General features: G+C 52.3%; 8 protein-coding genes across 9 annotated transcripts; 3 read left to right on the top strand and 5 right to left on the bottom strand.

Annotated features, from left to right (window-relative positions):
- The first annotated feature begins 607 nt into the window (after window positions 1-607).
- Window positions 608-2479, top strand: PV05_07952 (uncharacterized protein). Its single transcript, XM_013457435.1, has 4 exons — window positions 608-1126; window positions 1191-1445; window positions 1502-1641; window positions 1702-2479. Exons 1-4 carry the CDS (start codon window positions 846-848, stop codon window positions 1947-1949), a joined length of 924 nt encoding a protein of 307 aa, XP_013312889.1. The 5' UTR covers window positions 608-845; the 3' UTR covers window positions 1950-2479.
- A 10-nt stretch (window positions 2480-2489) lies between these two features.
- Window positions 2490-5447, bottom strand: PV05_07951 (uncharacterized protein). Its single transcript, XM_013457434.1, has one exon. It carries the CDS (start codon window positions 5041-5043, stop codon window positions 2581-2583), a length of 2463 nt encoding a protein of 820 aa, XP_013312888.1. The 5' UTR covers window positions 5044-5447; the 3' UTR covers window positions 2490-2580.
- Window positions 5448-5984: 537 nt separating this feature from the next.
- On the bottom strand, window positions 5985-6650 carry PV05_07950 (uncharacterized protein; the record flags this gene model as incomplete). The annotated part of the gene is made up of 2 exons (XM_013457433.1): window positions 5985-6509; window positions 6585-6650. The coding sequence occupies 2 exons, from the start codon at window positions 6648-6650 to the stop codon at window positions 5985-5987; spliced, it is 591 nt and encodes a 196-aa protein (XP_013312887.1).
- Window positions 6651-6878: 228 nt separating this feature from the next.
- On the bottom strand, window positions 6879-9146 carry PV05_07949 (uncharacterized protein). The gene is made up of 5 exons (XM_013457432.1): window positions 8611-9146; window positions 7453-8555; window positions 7341-7382; window positions 7203-7287; window positions 6879-7151 (listed from the first exon to the last, which is right to left on the bottom strand). The coding sequence occupies exons 1-5, from the start codon at window positions 8781-8783 to the stop codon at window positions 7034-7036; spliced, it is 1521 nt and encodes a 506-aa protein (XP_013312886.1). The 5' UTR covers window positions 8784-9146; the 3' UTR covers window positions 6879-7033.
- Window positions 9147-9383: 237 nt separating this feature from the next.
- On the top strand, window positions 9384-11021 carry PV05_07948. 2 transcript variants are annotated; one of them, XM_013457430.1, is made up of 2 exons: window positions 9384-9637; window positions 9788-11021. In XM_013457430.1, the coding sequence occupies exons 1-2, from the start codon at window positions 9529-9531 to the stop codon at window positions 10714-10716; spliced, it is 1038 nt and encodes a 345-aa protein (XP_013312884.1). In that variant the 5' UTR covers window positions 9384-9528; the 3' UTR covers window positions 10717-11021. The 2 variants fall into 2 exon arrangements, with proteins under 2 accessions (XP_013312884.1, XP_013312885.1); XM_013457431.1 differs by having other exon boundaries at window positions 9384-9655.
- PV05_07947 (uncharacterized protein) lies at window positions 10961-13275 on the bottom strand. The gene is made up of 4 exons (XM_013457429.1): window positions 12828-13275; window positions 12484-12768; window positions 12226-12430; window positions 10961-12175 (listed from the first exon to the last, which is right to left on the bottom strand). Exons 1-4 carry the CDS (start codon window positions 13129-13131, stop codon window positions 11260-11262), a joined length of 1710 nt encoding a protein of 569 aa, XP_013312883.1. The 5' UTR covers window positions 13132-13275; the 3' UTR covers window positions 10961-11259.
- Window positions 13276-13478: 203 nt separating this feature from the next.
- On the bottom strand, window positions 13479-17856 carry PV05_07945 (uncharacterized protein). The gene is made up of 6 exons (XM_013457427.1): window positions 17433-17856; window positions 16308-17384; window positions 16113-16251; window positions 15987-16063; window positions 15861-15934; window positions 13479-15807 (listed from the first exon to the last, which is right to left on the bottom strand). Exons 1-6 carry the CDS (start codon window positions 17630-17632, stop codon window positions 15149-15151), a joined length of 2226 nt encoding a protein of 741 aa, XP_013312881.1. The 5' UTR covers window positions 17633-17856; the 3' UTR covers window positions 13479-15148.
- On the top strand, window positions 13771-15192 carry PV05_07946 (uncharacterized protein; the record flags this gene model as incomplete). The annotated part of the gene is made up of 9 exons (XM_013457428.1): window positions 13771-13811; window positions 13863-13894; window positions 13949-13973; window positions 14024-14091; window positions 14143-14342; window positions 14395-14573; window positions 14622-14799; window positions 14851-14939; window positions 14988-15192. 9 exons carry the CDS (start codon window positions 13771-13773, stop codon window positions 15103-15105), a joined length of 930 nt encoding a protein of 309 aa, XP_013312882.1. The 3' UTR covers window positions 15106-15192.
- Window positions 17857-17863: the final 7 nt, after the last annotated feature.

Genomic DNA, 17863 nt, shown 5'->3' with positions numbered 1-17863 from the left:
TTGACTAAAACCCGTGTAGACGGCTCGATCTCAGCCTTTCCGCTGAACCTACCTTCCCAACCCGTCCACATCCAGTCACTGCATTCTCTTCCGGAGCGACGCCAGCGCACAGGTTCCGGCTCCAACTCAAACAGATATATATGTTCCTGAACCTATTTCTGTCCACTGCGCTCGGACTGGGTACTGGCATTGCGACGCGGAGACTTGATACTGGGTTTTCTGTCGGGACAGGCTCGTTGGCCGTCTTCAGCCTTGCCCAGAGATTATCTTTTCGAGGGAAGTGAGGTTTTCAGATGTTTGAATGAGAAAGCGTTCTGGTGGGATCTCGACTTTGCCTGCGCAATCAGGAGAGGTAGCCCATAAAGCAGACAGGGCGACTCGCGCCTCGAGCATCGCCATTTCAGTGAGATCCGGCATTCTTGCATCCAGGACTAGGTGGTTCGAGAGGTGACAAATTGCATCCAAGAGCACGTCAGATACAAGAAGTTATTCATGATTTGCATTGAGGCGGAAATCCGGGGTAACACCTGGAGCTTGGCGCGTCATTGCTCTAGGAAGGAAGTCAGGGGTTTACTTTACATGGGGCTACACGAGGCTACTTGGCTCAACTTCACCTTGCAATTCACCTGCGCCCCGTCTTCAACACGTCTTCTACGTCTATTCTCGTTTTGCAACCCAGTCACTCTCTCAGTCACTCCTTCAAATCACTTCTTGTTTGCGAGCGTCTCTCCTTGTCCGTTTGTGACCACTGCTTCCTTTAAAAAGTACCCGTCGGATTCCTCCTAGTCCAACACCGTGAACCATACCGTACTCCCCAGGAATACAACCTACCGCGAAATTCCAACATGCAACTACACACCCTGCTTTCGACAGCTCTTCTCGCGTCACCGCTGGCGGTGTCCGCAGCCGGAACTCTCGGTTTCGCCGTTGGAAACACGAATGCCGATGGATCCTGCAAGAAGCAGAGCGATTTCGAGGCCGACTTCAAGGCCATACAGTCCAACACCGACGCAAAGATTGTCCGCACCTACTCCGCCTCCGACCAGTACGCGAATCCATGCAACACTCCCTCACAGATCCTACCCGCCGCAAAATCAGCTGGTATCCAAGTCTTGCTGGGCATGTGGTGAGTTACAACAGCGATGCACGATTGGGAAGAAGCACATTGGTCTAACGGTTATTGGTACAAGGCCTGACGGCGGCGCATACCAGAAAGAAAAGGCAGCAATCGATGCTGCGAACCCGACCCAATACGGCGACACCCTCTACGGGATCACAGTCGGATCCGAAGGAATGTACCGTGGCACATACAACGCCAATGATCTTGTGGGCTGGGTCAAGGACATGAAGAATAGCTACCCTGGTGTCAGCATCGGAAGTGCCGACAGTTGGAATTGCTGGGCCAACGGCACCATGGACTCGATCATCAACAGCGTCGATTTGATGTAAGCGAACCTTCAACGATTCCTCCACAAGCATGTGCTAACAAATAGTTACTCAGCCTTGCCAACGGCTTTGCCTACTGGCAATATCAGGACATCTCCAATGCCACAAAGACATATTTCGATGATATGGCTCAAGCTCTAGGTCACGTCCAAGAAGTCACCGGCAGCCTCGACAAAATCCACTTTATGAACGGCGGTAAGACAGGACGACACGTTCCCGCTACTCTTTAAAACAATCACTAACAAGATCCCGCAGAGACAGGATGGCCTGGCACTGGTGGGACAGACGCAGGCGCCGCCAAGGCAGGTGACGACAACATGAAGACCTACTGGCAATCCGCTGTCTGTGGTCTTCTGGATTGGGGTGTCGACCTCTTCTGGTTCGAGGCGTTCGATGAACCGAGCAAGCCCGATGCCATTGGCGATAATGGTCAGAAAGCGAGTGAAAAGTATTGGGGTTCGTTCACGTCGGATAGGACACCGAAGTTCGACATGCGCTGCTAGACTAAGATTACTGAATCAGTAAAAGGGGCTTTGTATTGGGCAGGCGTTTCTGCACAGATCTGGAGTCGAGTCGATTGAGCGATTGGCGTTTTGGGTTCCAGCTCGAAGACGCCATGTTCAACCCGCCAGCTCTAGCGATGCCGTCTCTTGCATTTCCCGGCTGAATAGGCTTTTTGGCGTAATCCGTACGATCGGGTCAGTCAATCATACTAGCACCTGACTAGTAGTACTTACTCGAGCAAGACCCTACCATGCTGGACGGGACTTGATCCATCCCCATGTAAAAGACGTCAAGAGACATCAAAGCATTTCACCCACATAAGAGTCGCCTCGGCTTCATCCACATATGGCTCAACCACGCACCACATTCATTACTCGTACTCGATGACCATGAACGACTCGAGAACCATCGCACATCTCTTAGATTCACGCATTACTTTAATACACAACCGACAACATCATCGATGGCTTGCCCGATGGTGTAGTTATCCCAGTTGCAGGCCTTGGTACGAGTATCCTGCCACGAAACGATGACAAAAATTGAATCGAAACACTCAATTATACATAGGTAATCACTCAGTCAATAAAATACGCCCAATATATACGAGTACGAGTACAGCACAACTTCCCATCAAGGATTCTGGTCCGCTCTTCTCCCCTCCAGGACCAATTCAACCCTTTTGACGGGATGCAGTAGCATGCCAGGCAGACACATCCTGCCCTCCCCTGCCAGCTCCGCCTGCTCACCACCCTCATTGTTGAATCGCATCCCTAGCCATCGATGCCAAAGCACCTCTGGGAACCCAGCATTGTAATACCAAGTCGTGCCGCGAAAATTGTGTTCTCGATCACCAAATACGCTGGTACGCGAACCACCAGTGGCGCCATTACGCCCTCCATTGAAGACGGCCTGGAGATAATTTGTTGGCCATTTGCGGTCAATGTACTCTGGGTGTGGTGCGTAGACAACTTTCAGTCCGTGATGTAAAGCGCAACTGGCCGGCCACATTTCGCTAAACATTGTGTGTTTCTTGACAGCCGTCTCTCGATGCATCGTGGTGAGAAGCCTTCGACTAAGTCGACTTGCCGTGATGATGGCCGTCCGCCGGGGAGGGCGACCGCGAGTGATATTGTATCCTGTTGTGTCATCTGCGAGAAGCCAAGTGGTACCGTCCGGGTCGAAGAGTGGGTTGAAGGTGATGAGATCTGCATCCTCGCCCACACCCCAGGTGTATTTGTCTTTATCAAATGAGGTCGGGGGAGTCGGGTCGCTGTCGAAAGCTACGTCGTCATCCAGCGGCCGTTCTGGGCCCCATATTGGCTTGTCGCCTTGTTGCTTCACCGCGCCTGGGACGCTGGCGTCTTTGGCACGATTGAGGCTGCTCCACAGATTGTTGGCACTGTTTGTGCCTTGTTCTGTCTGCACTCGAACTGTATGGCTGAAGTCATCCCACTCGCCGTGCTCCGAAGGCACGAAGAACCTGCTATCGCGTTCCCACAGCAGCTTCCGTGGCTGCGCTTTTGCCCATTTCGAGACACTGTCAAAAAGATGGTACCAATGGTGGGTGGTACGAATGTCCATTTCCCAATTCCAGAAGAAGTCATACTCGGGATGCTGATACGCAAAGTATTGCATGGGCATGAATGTGCTGCGGTAGACACCATGTACGGGTAGATCTCGCATCCAGGTTTCTTCCAGGCCACCGTACATCAGCAGCATCTGTGTTTCTGTCCAAAGAGTGCCCATGCCGCGAAACTCTTCGGGTAGTGCGTCTCGAAGGACACGTTCATAAGTCTCGTCGTCGGAGAAGATGGGCACATCATTGCTTTTGACCTGAATGAGAAAATGGACAACATATTCTCCTCCACTAAGCATGCTCAACTCTGATATGAGCGATCGTATGTAGATCTTGTCTTCGGGGGTATATGGGTAATCCCACCAGGTCCGAATCACAACAGCTATTCGAGGCAGTTTCTCTGGTCCGGCTCTGACGTTGACCGACCCTTTTGTCGGCATAGCCGAAAAGTCGAACGGCTCACCTCTCTTTTGCATACTGCCCACTTGCATGGCTCTGAACTTGTCAATTCGAGGCTTGGGTAATTCGGTAAATCGATGCTTGTTAGCAAGAACACATCTGTTTTGAGCATCTGCCCATTTAACGTTCCTGAAATCCACTTCGGGCGTCTCCTCCCACACTGCATCAGCTCCCTCTCTTTCACCTTCCTGTTGCGCGCCACTGCCGCCCCGATTAATGCTGTATCCAAGCCCATATGGCCCCAGCCGCCCAAACCGATCGTAGCAAATGTCTGTCCGCAGACCAAGCAACTCCGCAGAGCCCATGACCGCGTCGGGAAAGCCTCGAGGAACACCTTCGTAAATTCGTACCTGCGGGATTGATATCGTATTCTTGTCATCCAAGAAGCAGTCCACCTTTTCACCGTGTTGGGCAATGTATTCAGGAGAGGTGTAATTGGGGTAAGGATTGAATATTTTGCTGGGTGGAATTGCCCTTTTCTTCTTGTTTGAAGTCTCTGGTGGATCCAACGGCGGCTCTTCAGGTAGATCCAGCTTTTCCATCGGCACCTCGTCCTCCTTCTGCGGATACTCTGGCACATTGGAAGTTGAAGGTACCAAGGAGCGCACACCGCCATAATATCTCTCCAAAAAAGGAAAACTCTCCCACGGCGGAGGCTTCGGTTTTATCTTCTCTTCTTGGATGGCCACTTGAACCTCCTTGTCGGCATTCCAACTCATCCGGACCAGGGAAAATATGAAGACCAACAGACCAGCCGCCACGCCTAAACATACCCATCGCATGACCGACCTGGGCATTCTACCCAGGTATGGAGGTGAGGAAGACCTCTTCGAGGCATAGGCATTGTTTATCAGCATTGGCTTGTAGGAGGAGGAAGTCGATCGAGAAGTTGCGAAAGAAGGATCGTCCTCGTCCATGACTGCTTCATGGTCATCGTCGCTGCTCAGTCGTGACCGAGAGAAGGCCTCCTTCTCGACATCGGAGTCGCCCCGACTTCGTATTCGTGCCATAGATGTTGCGTTGTCTATTCCCAGTGACGAGCTTCGCGGCCATACCATTGTCGCAAAACTGGTGGCCGCGGCCACAGCACATTGTAAGGCAGCTCAAGCTCTTGAACCTCGCCTGTGCAGCCAGGCAACTCTCGTCGCTTCTGCCCAAAAATACTGCAGTCTGCGTTATGGACGGCTGTTGGACTGCGACTAGGGTGCAAGAGCACGGAGGATCGTAGGCTTGGCCTCGGTCGGGGAGCAGGATCTCGTTCGCGTCACACGACCATAGGCGCTTGCAATGGTGGAAAGGCGCAGTGAGTAGGTACAGGCAGACAACAATATATGTACAATGAAATATGTACAACAGAACGGGTGCTGTACAGACCAGGAAATGTACAGTGGTTGGTTTGTTGGTGGAAGTTGAAGTCGTTCTCTTATCGCCAAATCTCAATGGCCCCGTCCGTCAATACTTGGAAGTCTCCCATCGATCGCGGCCCGGTGTCACCTGTGGGTGTTCGACTCGAGCCACCGTCAAGCTCAGGCTCACTAATGATGCCAGCACCAATCAGATATTGCACCTTCTCTCTCCACGCCCGGGATTACGGCAAGCACGGTGTCTCGAAGAATCTTTTGTAATGACCGTGAAGTTGTGTAGCTATAAATCCAATCTTTTTCCGTCTGACAGTACTGCTTTGTGAGATTCGCAGCCTTGACCTTTTTACCTTATTAACAGGTCTTGTTCATTATCACCATTCCTTGTTGGGGGATTCAATAGACGCGCCCAGTGGACTGCAGTGAGAACTGTGTCAGACCATCGAGAATCTCCCATTGCTAGGCTGCAGCTGCTCGATAAACAAACACTTCGGCCTCGACGAGCTGTAGGAGCTACAACCTTGTTCTAGAATGCCCGTCCTGGTTCTGATGATGCTTGTCGAGATCACTCCCTTCTGACCACTCTCTTCTGAGACTCGCCGTCATTGTCATGCACCCTCTCGCTTGTCATTGACAATCTAAGCATCATTTCCGCTCGGAGGCAATCCATCAACACCTCTGCCCAAATCCTCCTTCAACTCCTGCCCACCAACCTCGAGTCTCCGACAGTCCTGCAAGACGAAAATCATCCTTGCCCATTCGGTCACACTGACGTTCTTCCACGCATGCATGGTGGCTCGCTGAACCGCAACATCCCCTCTCTGCATGACTCTACGGTCTCCGCTGTCCAACACCATCTCAATGGTCCCCTCCAGGACGATACCATAGTCCAAACTCTGCGTGCGGTGCATCATGCATTCGAAGCCTGGTGCGAAGTCGACCACACGGCATACTGTGCCACCAGGGTTCACAAGACCTAGCTTACCACTCGATATGACTTGGTCGTGGGTTGTGAGGTCTTTGTCACTGTTCAGATCGGCAGGAAATTGTGAGGTGGTGTAGACCACGTTGAAGGCCATGAGTTTATCGTCGTACTGACTCCATTTACCAGGGCGTGAGTCCTGCACAATCGCTTTGCCAGTCTTTGGATCGTGACCCGTGATCTGCAGTCATCCCGGTAACAGCGTCAGCGTCGGTCCAAGGAGCGATGAAACAGCAGCAACCTCGAGGGAACTTACATGGGTTGTCAAACCGGGCAGTGAGGTGGCCAGCTGATTTGGGTTTGGAGGACGAGACGAAGACATCTTGAGCGTGAGTGTCGGCACTATGGTTTGGACGTGAAGGATGATGTCTTGTGTGGCATCGAATCTTGTTGTTTGGCAAGAAGAGAGTGAGAATGCTGATTGTGCAATTGTTCTATTCTTGACCGAGGACAGCACGTCTCACACTATGAGTCTAATCGGCTGTGCGGTTTGCCGGAGTCTTACAACGACATGTACATAGCACCGTGATTGCGGATGTCTTGTCAAGAATCTAACGTATAGGAAGTCTTTCGTCGACTACGAAGCCTCATCGTACACCACGTCGGCGCTATCTCGCCATCTATGGTAATCCAAACCCAGCAATCTTGATGTCCCAGTATATCTCGTCAATCATCCGTCCAGAGGTACTAGTATGCATTGTCACCCTACAAAACCATCTTGTACTCGGGATCCCTGTCGTCGCCATAGCCAATATACTTGTTATATTTCCCTGCAGCCTTGTCCCGGTTGATCTTCGCGCACCACAAGACATTCAACAAAATCCTGCATGACTGGTTAGTAACAATCGACGTGGTCAAGACCAAAACAACCTACGCAAACCACGCATAGACCAACAAACCCAAGATGATGGTGTGCGATTTGTGGTATTGAGGTGCTTGAGTCGATGGATAAGTGAACGCTGTACCAGGGTGAGTATGTATTCTGCCAGCTCCTTCGCGCAGGAACACCTACCAGAAACGAAACCGCCACAGTTAGCTATAGCTAATTGAAGCCCTGCGCGAGCCTTAGTGTTCATTCTTGAGCCCTGCACCGATGAATCTCTAGATAATGGGGTCAAACTTACCGGATGTGGTCGCGCGCTTATAATGACCAGCTGAGTTGTTGCTATTCCATACCAGCACGGGCGGAACACTGGCATACAGTCCTGTCGCCATCAAGAATGTCATGCCGTACTTCGTCTTGTTGTCGTGTTCGCCGACATTGCCGATGGCCGCATAACCAATGATAGCCAGAGGCAAGACGCAGAGCATGACAACTCCTCTCAGCTTGAGACGATCGGATAAGAATGCCACCACCACAGTGATTACTGCGGCAACAGCATAAGGAATGACCGACCATAGTTGGGCTTCGTTGGCCGTATAGCCCAGACCCTTGATAATGGTTGGCAGAAACAATCCGAAGGAATACAATCCGGACAGGATGGAGAAATATGCCGTGGCACTCAGCCAGAGTTGGATGTTGAGAAGGCCACGCCTGACTTCTGACCAGCGGAACTTTTCAGCTCCTTCGCCTTCTCGGCCATTTGGCAAATGTGCTGAAGTGTCGTTGTGCAATCTCCTCTGAGCAAGCTCTCGCTCTTCCGGTTTGAGAAACCAAGCAGTGGCAACGGTGTTCGGTAGTAAGAAATATGATGCGACCCCTGCAACGAAGGTCAAGAGCCCTTCGATCACCAAGATCCAACGCCAGCCCGCATCGAGGCCTGCGTTTGAACCAATTGCTGACAAGCCGCGGGCTAGAAGGCCTCCGAACGCGCCAGCCAGAGATGCGCTGGTATAAAACAAGCCAATTCGAAGGGCCATTTCGCCTCTGGTGTACATTCCAGAAAGGTATAGGACCATTCCGGGCAGTAATCCACCTTCAGCTATACCCAGAAATGCGCGAACGATCAGAAATCCTGCATAGTTCTGAACGAATCCAAGACACATTCCAATGATTCCCCATGCTGCCGTCAAAAAGGCCAGCCAGAGCCTTGGACTGGCCTTCTTCAGTACGAGATTGGATGGTAGTTCGGCTGCAATATAGAATGCGAAGAAGATGGCGAGACCATTAGCATATTGACCGTTGTTCAGGCCGAGATCGTCTTCGAGGCCGAGGATCTTGGCGTTGCCGACGTTGGTACGATCAAGGAAAGAGCATAGAAAGAGAATGGCAAGGACTGGGAGAATTCTAGACCAAAAGAATCAGCCTGATAACGGACTGGAACCAGGAGGAGAAGGTGTACCTCGTATCCAGCTTCCACAAGAGGCTTTTGGTCAGCTTCTTTGTGTGTTCAACATCGCTGAGCCCTCTGGTCGCCTCGAATTCATTCTGGACGTCTTCTGGCTTCTCAATGGCAGGCTGCGAGTCGACCTTTTCCATACCCCCATCATGATCGTTCTCTGTAGCAGTAACCATGGTCGTCAAACGTGCGACGCTGGTCAGGCAGATGCGTCGTCCAATATCAAGACAACGGATAGGGTGGACTGCGATTCTACGCGGCTCGTCGTATTCTCAACAGAAACCAGACAATCGACAAGCTGGCATAGAAGGGACTCGAGAAATTTACCATCCATCTCACCATGTAGGGGACCCCTCTTTGTTCTTGTACCCCGTGGGATGGGATCATTTCTTGGCCGTCAAATCATACCTGCGTCTCAACATTTGCAAGCATCAATCACTGTAGACCGCTCGGGGGACCGCTCGGGGGACCGCCGGTGTTCATGCGACGCAAGGCGTGGAATGGCGTTACATCAACGAAGGTGTTGGGCCAGATATAGTAAGATCGGTGTCGATGAGCGGCTTGATCGAAACTCCGCCAAAGACAGCGGCAGATCGACCGGCCCAAAGAGCGAGCACGAGCGGCCTCCTCTTGGGTGTCGAGTGTTTGATTGGGCGGGAGTAGAAGAATGGCCGATTCTGCTTTGATTTCCATCTGGCGGTCGTTGTTCTTGGCTCCGGCGGCCGGTCTTTCTTTTTACCGAGGTTGTTGACTTCATCCTTCTCCATACCTGAGTCCATAGTCGTACCTCACTCCTCGATCCCTTTACTCAGCTGATTCCTATCCCAGGACATATTGGTGTAGCCGGTCGGGTCTTTCTTCAGCACAGCCTTGCAGCATCGTCTCGCCCAATCAGTACCGCCGAGGTTCTCGTTCTACTGTATGAGTGACAAGTCCGGTGGCAAGGCGTCGTCGGGAGAAAAGCCGTCTTCCCCTTCCCCATCAAGCCGGTCCCTGTCCAGAGAGCTACCAGTATCGCTTGCCCAGACCTGTACGTGTAGTACGAATAGTACGCTAAGTTAATCCATACCTCCATTCCATCCATTCCTTTCCCACCACCCCACATATCACGAAAACATCCATCCTTCGGTTTGTTTATCTGGTCTGGCCTTCTTATCTGACGACAACACCGAGCAAACAGCTCCTCGGCTAGCCCTTCGCATCAACAAGAAACCCAGCAGCAAGCGGCACCACCAGTCCGCCGACGACAACAACAATATGTCCAAGCTATCCGACCCTTTAAAACAGCTCATCAACGCCACCCACGCTCTCCCGGGCTATCTCAAAGCACCATCATCGATCCGCTCGACGTACTCCCGCGTAGCCAACAGCGCCCGAGACCATGGCATCGGCATCCCAGCCTGGCTGACCATGGCCACGGCGACGACCATGACCATGAACTCCCCCGGCGCCATGGTCGAACTATATCATCTCACGCAATCACTCCCGTCACCACCTCCACCCGCCGTAACGGCCGGCCTGATGCGCGAAGTCGGTCTGAAATGCATCTCGTTCAACGGCATCCCGCGCACCATCAACTGCCTGGGTGCCTTTCGCGAGGGCATGCCCAAGGACGTCTTCGACAGCATCCCGGCCCAACCGTCGCGCCAACTCGAACCAGACACCCTCCGCGACTCCATCTCCCGCGGCCGCGCGCTTTGGGACAGCGTCTACAAACCCTTTGAGGGCAAGTTACTCGACAAGCTCGCCCAGAGCCATCCCAACCTGCCCGTGCACATCATCAACGGACACTACTCCAACTTGCTGTCGGACCCACCGAGCGACTCGCCCATCAAGGTCGGCCGCGTCCTCACCTCGCTCGTCGCCATTGCCTGCCTGCGCGCCCAGACCGGTGTTGGCCCACAGGTCACGAGCCACATCTTTGGCCTACGGAAAGCGTACGCCGACGGCTCGGCCGAAAAGGACATCGAAGGCGGCGAATGGCTCGCGACTGACGAGGGCAACCAGTGGATTCTAAACGCCATCGATGAGATCGTCCAGGGCTTGACGGAAGGACGCGGCACCACCTTCGCGCCGGGCATGGGTGCCAAGCTGCAGGCCAAGCTGTGAGAGGCCCTACCTACCGTAGGCACCTGTAGTCGAGGGGTCGTGGTCAAGAGTCTCAAAGGCCGCGTCGCATCGCGGGTGGCAAGCTAAGCTATACCGAAAGGATAAAAAGAATCTAACATAGATGGGGAGCGTCAACTTAGGACATTTACACGAAACCATCCCCGTCATGACCTGTGCCTTAGAAAAATGGTATTCGCACATATTCCGCATTTGAGAGGAAAAGTATCGCAGATGCTACAATCTTGTCCCATATGTGCATTTATGCTCGCCATGCTAGCTAGTATATATCAGAGCTCTCGTCTACCGATGTACGCTTTTCCAACATTTGTCCTTGACTCGATTGGTCCGATCAAACCTCCAGAGTTCAAACGCCTCACATCTGCGGCAAGAAAAAGTTCCCACACGCGCCTTACGCACCTAGCGCCATCCCACTGCCACCAACCATGTCGTAACCTCATCCAAGAGTCCCTTCCAGCTCATACACACACTCTTCAGAGCACTAGTACTAGTACTGAGGATCTAGCTAGCTAGCCCACGTAAGGCTTACTCCATCTTCGCCAAGTTCTCAGCGACGGCGAAATTCGCATCCGTCTTCTCCTTGATCTCGTCGACCGTCACACCGGGCGCGAGCTCCGTCAAGGTCAACGTGCCCATGGCCCTATCGACCTGGAACACACACAGATCGGTGATGATGGTGCTCACGACGCGTGCCCCGGTCAAGGGCAACGAGCAATTCTCCACGATCTTGCTCTTGCCATACTTGTCGACATGGTCCGTCGTGACCACGATCTTGGTCTGGTCCGGGTTCGACACCAAATCCATCGCGCCGCCCATGCCCTTGAACACCTTGCCCGGAATCATATAGTTGGCCAGATCACCTGCCGCGCTGACTTGCAGGGCGCCCAGGATCGAGACATCCACGTGTCCGCCGCGGATCATGCCGAAGGACTCGGAACTATCGAACGTCGACGCCCCCGGCACCAAAGTGACCGTCTCTTTGCCGGCGTTGATGATGTCCGGGTCGACTTCTTCCTCGGTCGGGTAGGCGCCCATTCCCAAGATGCCGTTCTCCGATTGGATCCAGACTTTGACGTCCGACGGCAGGAAAGATGGCGCGAGTGTAGGCATTCCCACGCCCAGGTTCACGTACATGCCGTGTTTGAGTTCCTTGGCCGCGCGGCGGGCAATGCGGTCCCGTCGGACAAGAGCCTCGGGTTTGGCATCGGATTTCGACGATGCAGATGCCTCGGATTCGTAGCCGCTGTCATTACCGCTAGGTCGGGTCTTTTTGATTTCGAGTTTCTTCTCGACGGTCGCTGGAACGATGCGATCGACGAAAATGCCGGGAAGATGGACGTCGTTAGGATCGATAGAGCCGATAGGCACAATGTTTTCGGCCTCCACAATTGTAAGGCGGGCGGCCTTTGCCATGATAGGCCCGAAGGCTTTGGTGGTGTATCTAGCCACACATCAGCCGTACATCTCGTAGCAAGAGACCTTCTTGCTCACCTGAATTGACAATTGCCAGCCTCGTCGACTTTCCAAGCACGAATAATGGCAACATCGCCTGTCAGCGCGGTCTCCATGACATACGTCCGGCCATTGAAAATCCTTGTCTCTCTCGGCTTTCCTCCTTCCAGGACAACCGATTTCTTGGTTTCGGAATCAGCCGGTCCCAGGCGTGTAGGGATCTCGCCGGTTTGAATAAGAGTATCTTTTATGGGTTGTCAACGGTGATCGACCGCCAAAGGAGTGGTCAATACTTACGAACTCCCGTTGGGGTATAAAACGCAGGAATGCCCGAGCCGCCAGCACGAATCCGCTCTGCCAGCGTCCCTTGAGGGCATAGTTCGATGGCGATTTTACCGGTCAGATACTTCTGCTCTAGCTTCTTGTTGCTTCCCAGATAAGACAAGATGCAACGGGTGATCTGACCAGACTGTGTCAGGGGCGAAAGTCCACCTGCACCTGCAGCGCCGGCGTTGTTCGAAACAGCAGTGAGGTTGTTCAGTGAATCAACCCCACGCCTGTGGATAGCTGCAATAATCGTTTCTGACAAGGCCCGTCAGTATTAAGAACAATCGTGCCGTTGAGGAGAATAGATCGCGTACCAGCTGTACCGCAAAGACCAAAACCGGCGCTAAAAAGGGTCGAGCCTGACTTCAGGTCCGCAACAGCCTCGTCCGCATCTTTGAAGACCTTTGATCTTGTTCGGTCGATGACAGGCTGATCGCCAGCTTCGTGCCATCTAAGGCGCGAAGAGGAGAAATATCGAACATCTCGTTGTCTGGAAACACAAGGCCTGATGTTTGATTGGCGGACCAATAGTCTGCGGGGAAGGAGAGTGTTGACGTTGGAGCATGAAGCCGTCTTGATGTCGTTGACGCAAAGCAGTAAGGTCCTTCTCGTCGCCATTGTGGTCGACTTGGGCGTGACTGGCTGTATAAATGATGTATGATATGCCCGCGAAGCACAATGTAATCTAGATATATTCACGAGATCAAAGCAAAAGCTCAGAGTCGGAGGCAAATTGAGCGAAATCGGATAGAGGTCGGCGAGGGTCGGACAGCTCTGGACCTTCGTGGATATGACCCTCATCCGAACCACACGTGACCGGCTCTTGACCCATCGGTGATATTTCTGAGGCCGAGCCTTCATCTGCTTGTTTGTGGGGTTAGAGATATGGGATACGGAGATATGGGATATGGGATATTGCCGACGAGGTCAATGTCCTATGCTGGCATGTGCCAAACGAAGACGATGTGGGACCAATATTCTTGAAGAGCCTTATATCAACGTATATACATATGACGAGTAGGTAGATGAGCCTGTGGCTGCCAGCCGGTCGAAATAGCCTTGCAAACCAAGAATGTTCACTTGGGACTGCTAGTATCGGTATTCATCCTTTGGTCCATCGTATGATATAGCCGTGGTAGCAACTGTACACCTTATGGCCGAATCGGCGCGGTTGTTGACCCAAATATACCCATAAGGGCTTCAAAGTCAAGAGCAAAGTCCAGGGGTTTCTTTGCTTGCAGAGCATTTACTCCCACAATGGCAAAATCTGGTTCTCAAGGACAACCATTTTGGCTCGGGTGAGTCTATGTTTCGAATGCTGTACCATGGAACGTACTGACAATGAATAGTGGTGCTGCGGGTGCGATGGCGGCTTGTTGCAGTATGACTCCCTGTTTTTGCGCTTCCAGATCGGACAACACTGACAAAAGTCCAGCTCATCCACTAGACCAGACAAAATAGTGAGTATGCTTCGCTCTTGGCTCATTCTCAAGCCTGACTTTTCTCGCAGTCGAATGCAGGTCATCGCAGCCAGACAAAACATGCTGAGAACAATGATCCAGTTCGCAAGTCGTGATGGTATGGGTTTTCATTCCCAGACCAGCTTCGTCATAGACCTAACGTCTACAGGAATACCATCGTTGTGGTGGGGAATTTCAGCTTCCGTCCTCCGACAATCAACGTATTCGACCGCAAGGTTTGGCCTGTACAACTATTTCGCGCGTGAGGCTCGACGACGGACAGGACAACAACGCCTTTCTAGTCCGATGGAGATCGCATGTGCCGGTGCGGCGGGCGGACTTGCTGGACTTATTGGGAATCCCACTGAGGTTTGTGTTGTAATGTCTTTGAATCCCCTTAGTCGTTAACGTTCGTCTCCAGGTTGCCCTTGTCAGAATGTGTGCTGATGGCGCAAAATCTCCCGCGCAAAGATTCGGATATGCGCACGCTTTCGACGCTCTGGTTAGAATCGGTAGGGACGAGGGTGTCCGGACCTTTACTAGAGGTCTAGGTCCGAATGTGGTTCGCAGCGTTATAATGAACGTGTCGCAGATCGCCACGTGAGTTGCAAAATCTCTCGAAATCGTTCGACGCTCATATCCTTCCAGTTATTCCGCCGCAAAACGCGCCTTACTGTCCAACGATTCCCTCGGCCTGAAAGATGGGATGCCTACACACTTCATGGCCTCTCTCCTCGCAGGCACGGTTGCCACCACCGCCTGTGCCCCTGCAGACGTTTTGAAGAGCAGGATACAGAACGCTGTGACAGTTGACGGCGTAAAACCAGTAAGACATATATCTCCCGGTATTGCAAGCGAAAACTGACCCAATGTGTAGAGTGTGAGCAAGATCATCTCGGAATCGTTGCGCACTGAAGGGCCGCGTTTCCTCTTCAAAGGCTGGACTCCTGCCTGGCTGAGGTTGGCGTAAGTATCGACTTGCACTGCATCTGGTGCAATACTGACAGGCTCCAGGCCGAATACCGTCCTCACCTTTGTCTTCCTCGAACAGCTTCAAAAGCTTGTTGACCTGTCAAGGGGAATGAATTCTGCGGAGACCCTGCCTGTGGCCGCCTCTGCTCAGGAAGCCTAACTGGCTGTGATAAGATTATGCCTGCAACATACCCACCAGCTGGTCAAGTGACATTGGGCCAGTCCAGCCAATCCATGAACATTGTTTCGTCGAGCTGGAACAATTCTTGAGATGCACTGGCATTGTTGATGGCTTCCAAGATTTGATCGTCAGTCATGTCAAAAACATAAGGCTCTGCAGGAACATTCGGCATGCCCATTGCTGTGGCATTGGTAGACGTATAGTCGATATTTGGGTCCTGTTGCGCCATTTGCTCATGCACTGCAGCCACATTTGCTTGATTCTCCTCCGTGGGCTGGAGGAGCGAACTTTGCAGGATTCGGCGGATATGCCTGGCGAAGAGGACGGACAATCCCTTGCGATGCCTCGGTGTACTGCCAATCCGCTCAAGCACCTGAGTCGTTTCCTCGATGAGAGACCTTGAATTGGGAGCCAGGATTGCTCGGTTCCCAAGGGTGGTGGTACCCAGTGCCAAGGCAAAACATGCTGCAAAAGACACCATGATGACAGTATTGTTTGGCATAGATTTGAGTCGATTCTCGCCTTGCACCGCAGCACGCATGACGTTCATAGCTGAAGTAAGGCCCGCTGCACGGAAAAACTGCTTCACATCATTTGATGCGGTGGGATGGTTGACAACGTTGCAGTAAGTGGACAGTTTCGTATGCGAAGCCAAGATCTCAACGTAAGGTGGTAATTGCCCTGCCACAAACATTAGTATAGCCTCGACAATTTGTAGTGCTGTTTCGCTCTACCATCTCCTTGTGTGATCTGGCGCGACCAAACTGCGAACCATTGCTCGAAGAACCGGTCAATTTTGTCCTTGAGACTGCGCCAAAAATTAGCTTAAAAGTCCACAATCTCGAATAAGTATGACCTACAATTTCACCGCTGTCGAGCCACCATTGACACCTTGACTTCCATCGCAGAACTCTCGGACACTAGTGATGAGGCCGACCTATGCACCGTCAGCATTGTCACCGGCCAAGTTCCTAGCCAACGCCTACCAGATCACGTCTCAGCACGGCGGCGGAGATGACACTTCCATCCCACCGATCTGCTATGTCCGAGATATGCCAGGTGTCGCAACTTTCGATCAAGGGTCCAATGGGCACGGCGTACGGTCGTCCTCTCGCCAGGCAGACGCTAAAGGTCAAACGTTAGTCGGGTCAAGTATGTACCAAAACGAGGACAAGCCGTACCCTCGGTCAAGTACGAACAAGGCCAGATACACTCGCTCCCGAGTCCTCAGAAGGCGCCGTCCCCAAGCTGATGATGGATCAACATTCGGAAACCCATCGATTTGAAGAGCTCTTGCAGAATCGATACAATCGGCCTTGGCAATTCGGTCCAGGAAGCCTGCAGGTCGAATTGTTGGAGACGGTACCACAATCTTGTTCAATGATAGATCCAAAGCCAGGGTAAGTGCTGCGGACAAGTATGCGCATGTCTCGTCATCAGCCCAGTGTTTTGCAGGTGTCATCCAGGGAATGTTGACCATGAACGCAAGAACAATCTCCACTGATCTGTATCTGTTATGGATAATCGTCTGTACAAGATGATTTCTGTGGTTAGATAGCCTTTTTGACAATGCTTCTGCTTTCGGCAGGAACAATGCAGACGCGGCCAAAATGGACGTGAATAGGAATGCCGACCTTGAGCGCACAAATGCAGCCGTATGAAGTGTCGGATCCAGGCCCCATCTCGTGTGCGACAGCCTTTCATAGAAATACGTGAATAGAGTATCTGCTTCCTCTGCCGTCACCAGACCCAGCTCGATTGGGTCGAGGTCTGACGAGTTGTCCAGATTGGACATAAGCGATCCAAAAAACTGTTGCAAGTCGGCATCTCCTAAGTTGGACTCGTTGGTTGCTTGATGTGCCAGTGCGCCGGCGGGAGATGTGGACATGTTCGTGGAAGGCGATTGACCAGGCAGCACGGAGGCCATCGCCAGCAGCTGGAGTGGGTTATCAGCATTGTTGAGGGCAAGCTCGTCGGGCTTTTCACCCATAGCCGCTGGTGACACTTCATGAGTGGTTGGTGAGGGGCCATCTTCCTTTCCTGTGAACAAGTTTGCGCGTGGGTGTACAAATGGTTGTGGGTTGCCAGTACTGGGGGTGTTCGAGCTAGACTGTCTTCGCAGAGGAGAAGGCTGAGGAGAAGAGATCAAGTGACGTAGATCCGCTTCGACATCAAGACCGAGACCCGTGGATCCATCTTTGGAGCGCTTGATTGCCTGTTCGACCTGATAAATTGCCTTCTCCAAACCCGTCCGTTTACTTGAAATTGTCAGTACACAATAGAAGCGTCTGACCACTACAACATACTTCTTGACACCTTTGTATCTTCCTACATGATACTCGGGCGTAACACATTGTAAGCCAGCTTGTTGACATTTCCGACAGACCGCGGCATTCGCGTCTCGAGTACATTTCACTTTGCTTCGCCGACATTCGAGGCATGCCGCTTGCTTGTTGTGAGCTGAATTCGATGCAGCATCTTGATCGACCTCGGAGCTAGTATTCATGCCTCGTTGTAGGCATATTCAACTTTGGGCCTCCCGTCCGTCCAGATGACGAAGGCCAACTTAGCGATACTCGCGGTACTGGCAGGGTGCTCAGTCTGATTGTTTTCTGAACAATTATAATCTGTATGTCGAGCTCGATATGATGCACAGACTGCGAGAAGCCGATACCGAATTGCAAGGCTGCTGTCGGAAAAAAGGTTGAAGGTGTTGACCGTTGTTGGTTGGGAATGA

This window comes from Exophiala xenobiotica (genome assembly GCF_000835505.1).
Source record: "Exophiala xenobiotica strain CBS 118157 unplaced genomic scaffold supercont1.5, whole genome shotgun sequence".
Classification (NCBI taxonomy): domain Eukaryota; kingdom Fungi; phylum Ascomycota; class Eurotiomycetes; order Chaetothyriales; family Herpotrichiellaceae; genus Exophiala; species Exophiala xenobiotica.
This window is presented reverse-complemented; position numbering and strand designations above follow the sequence as displayed.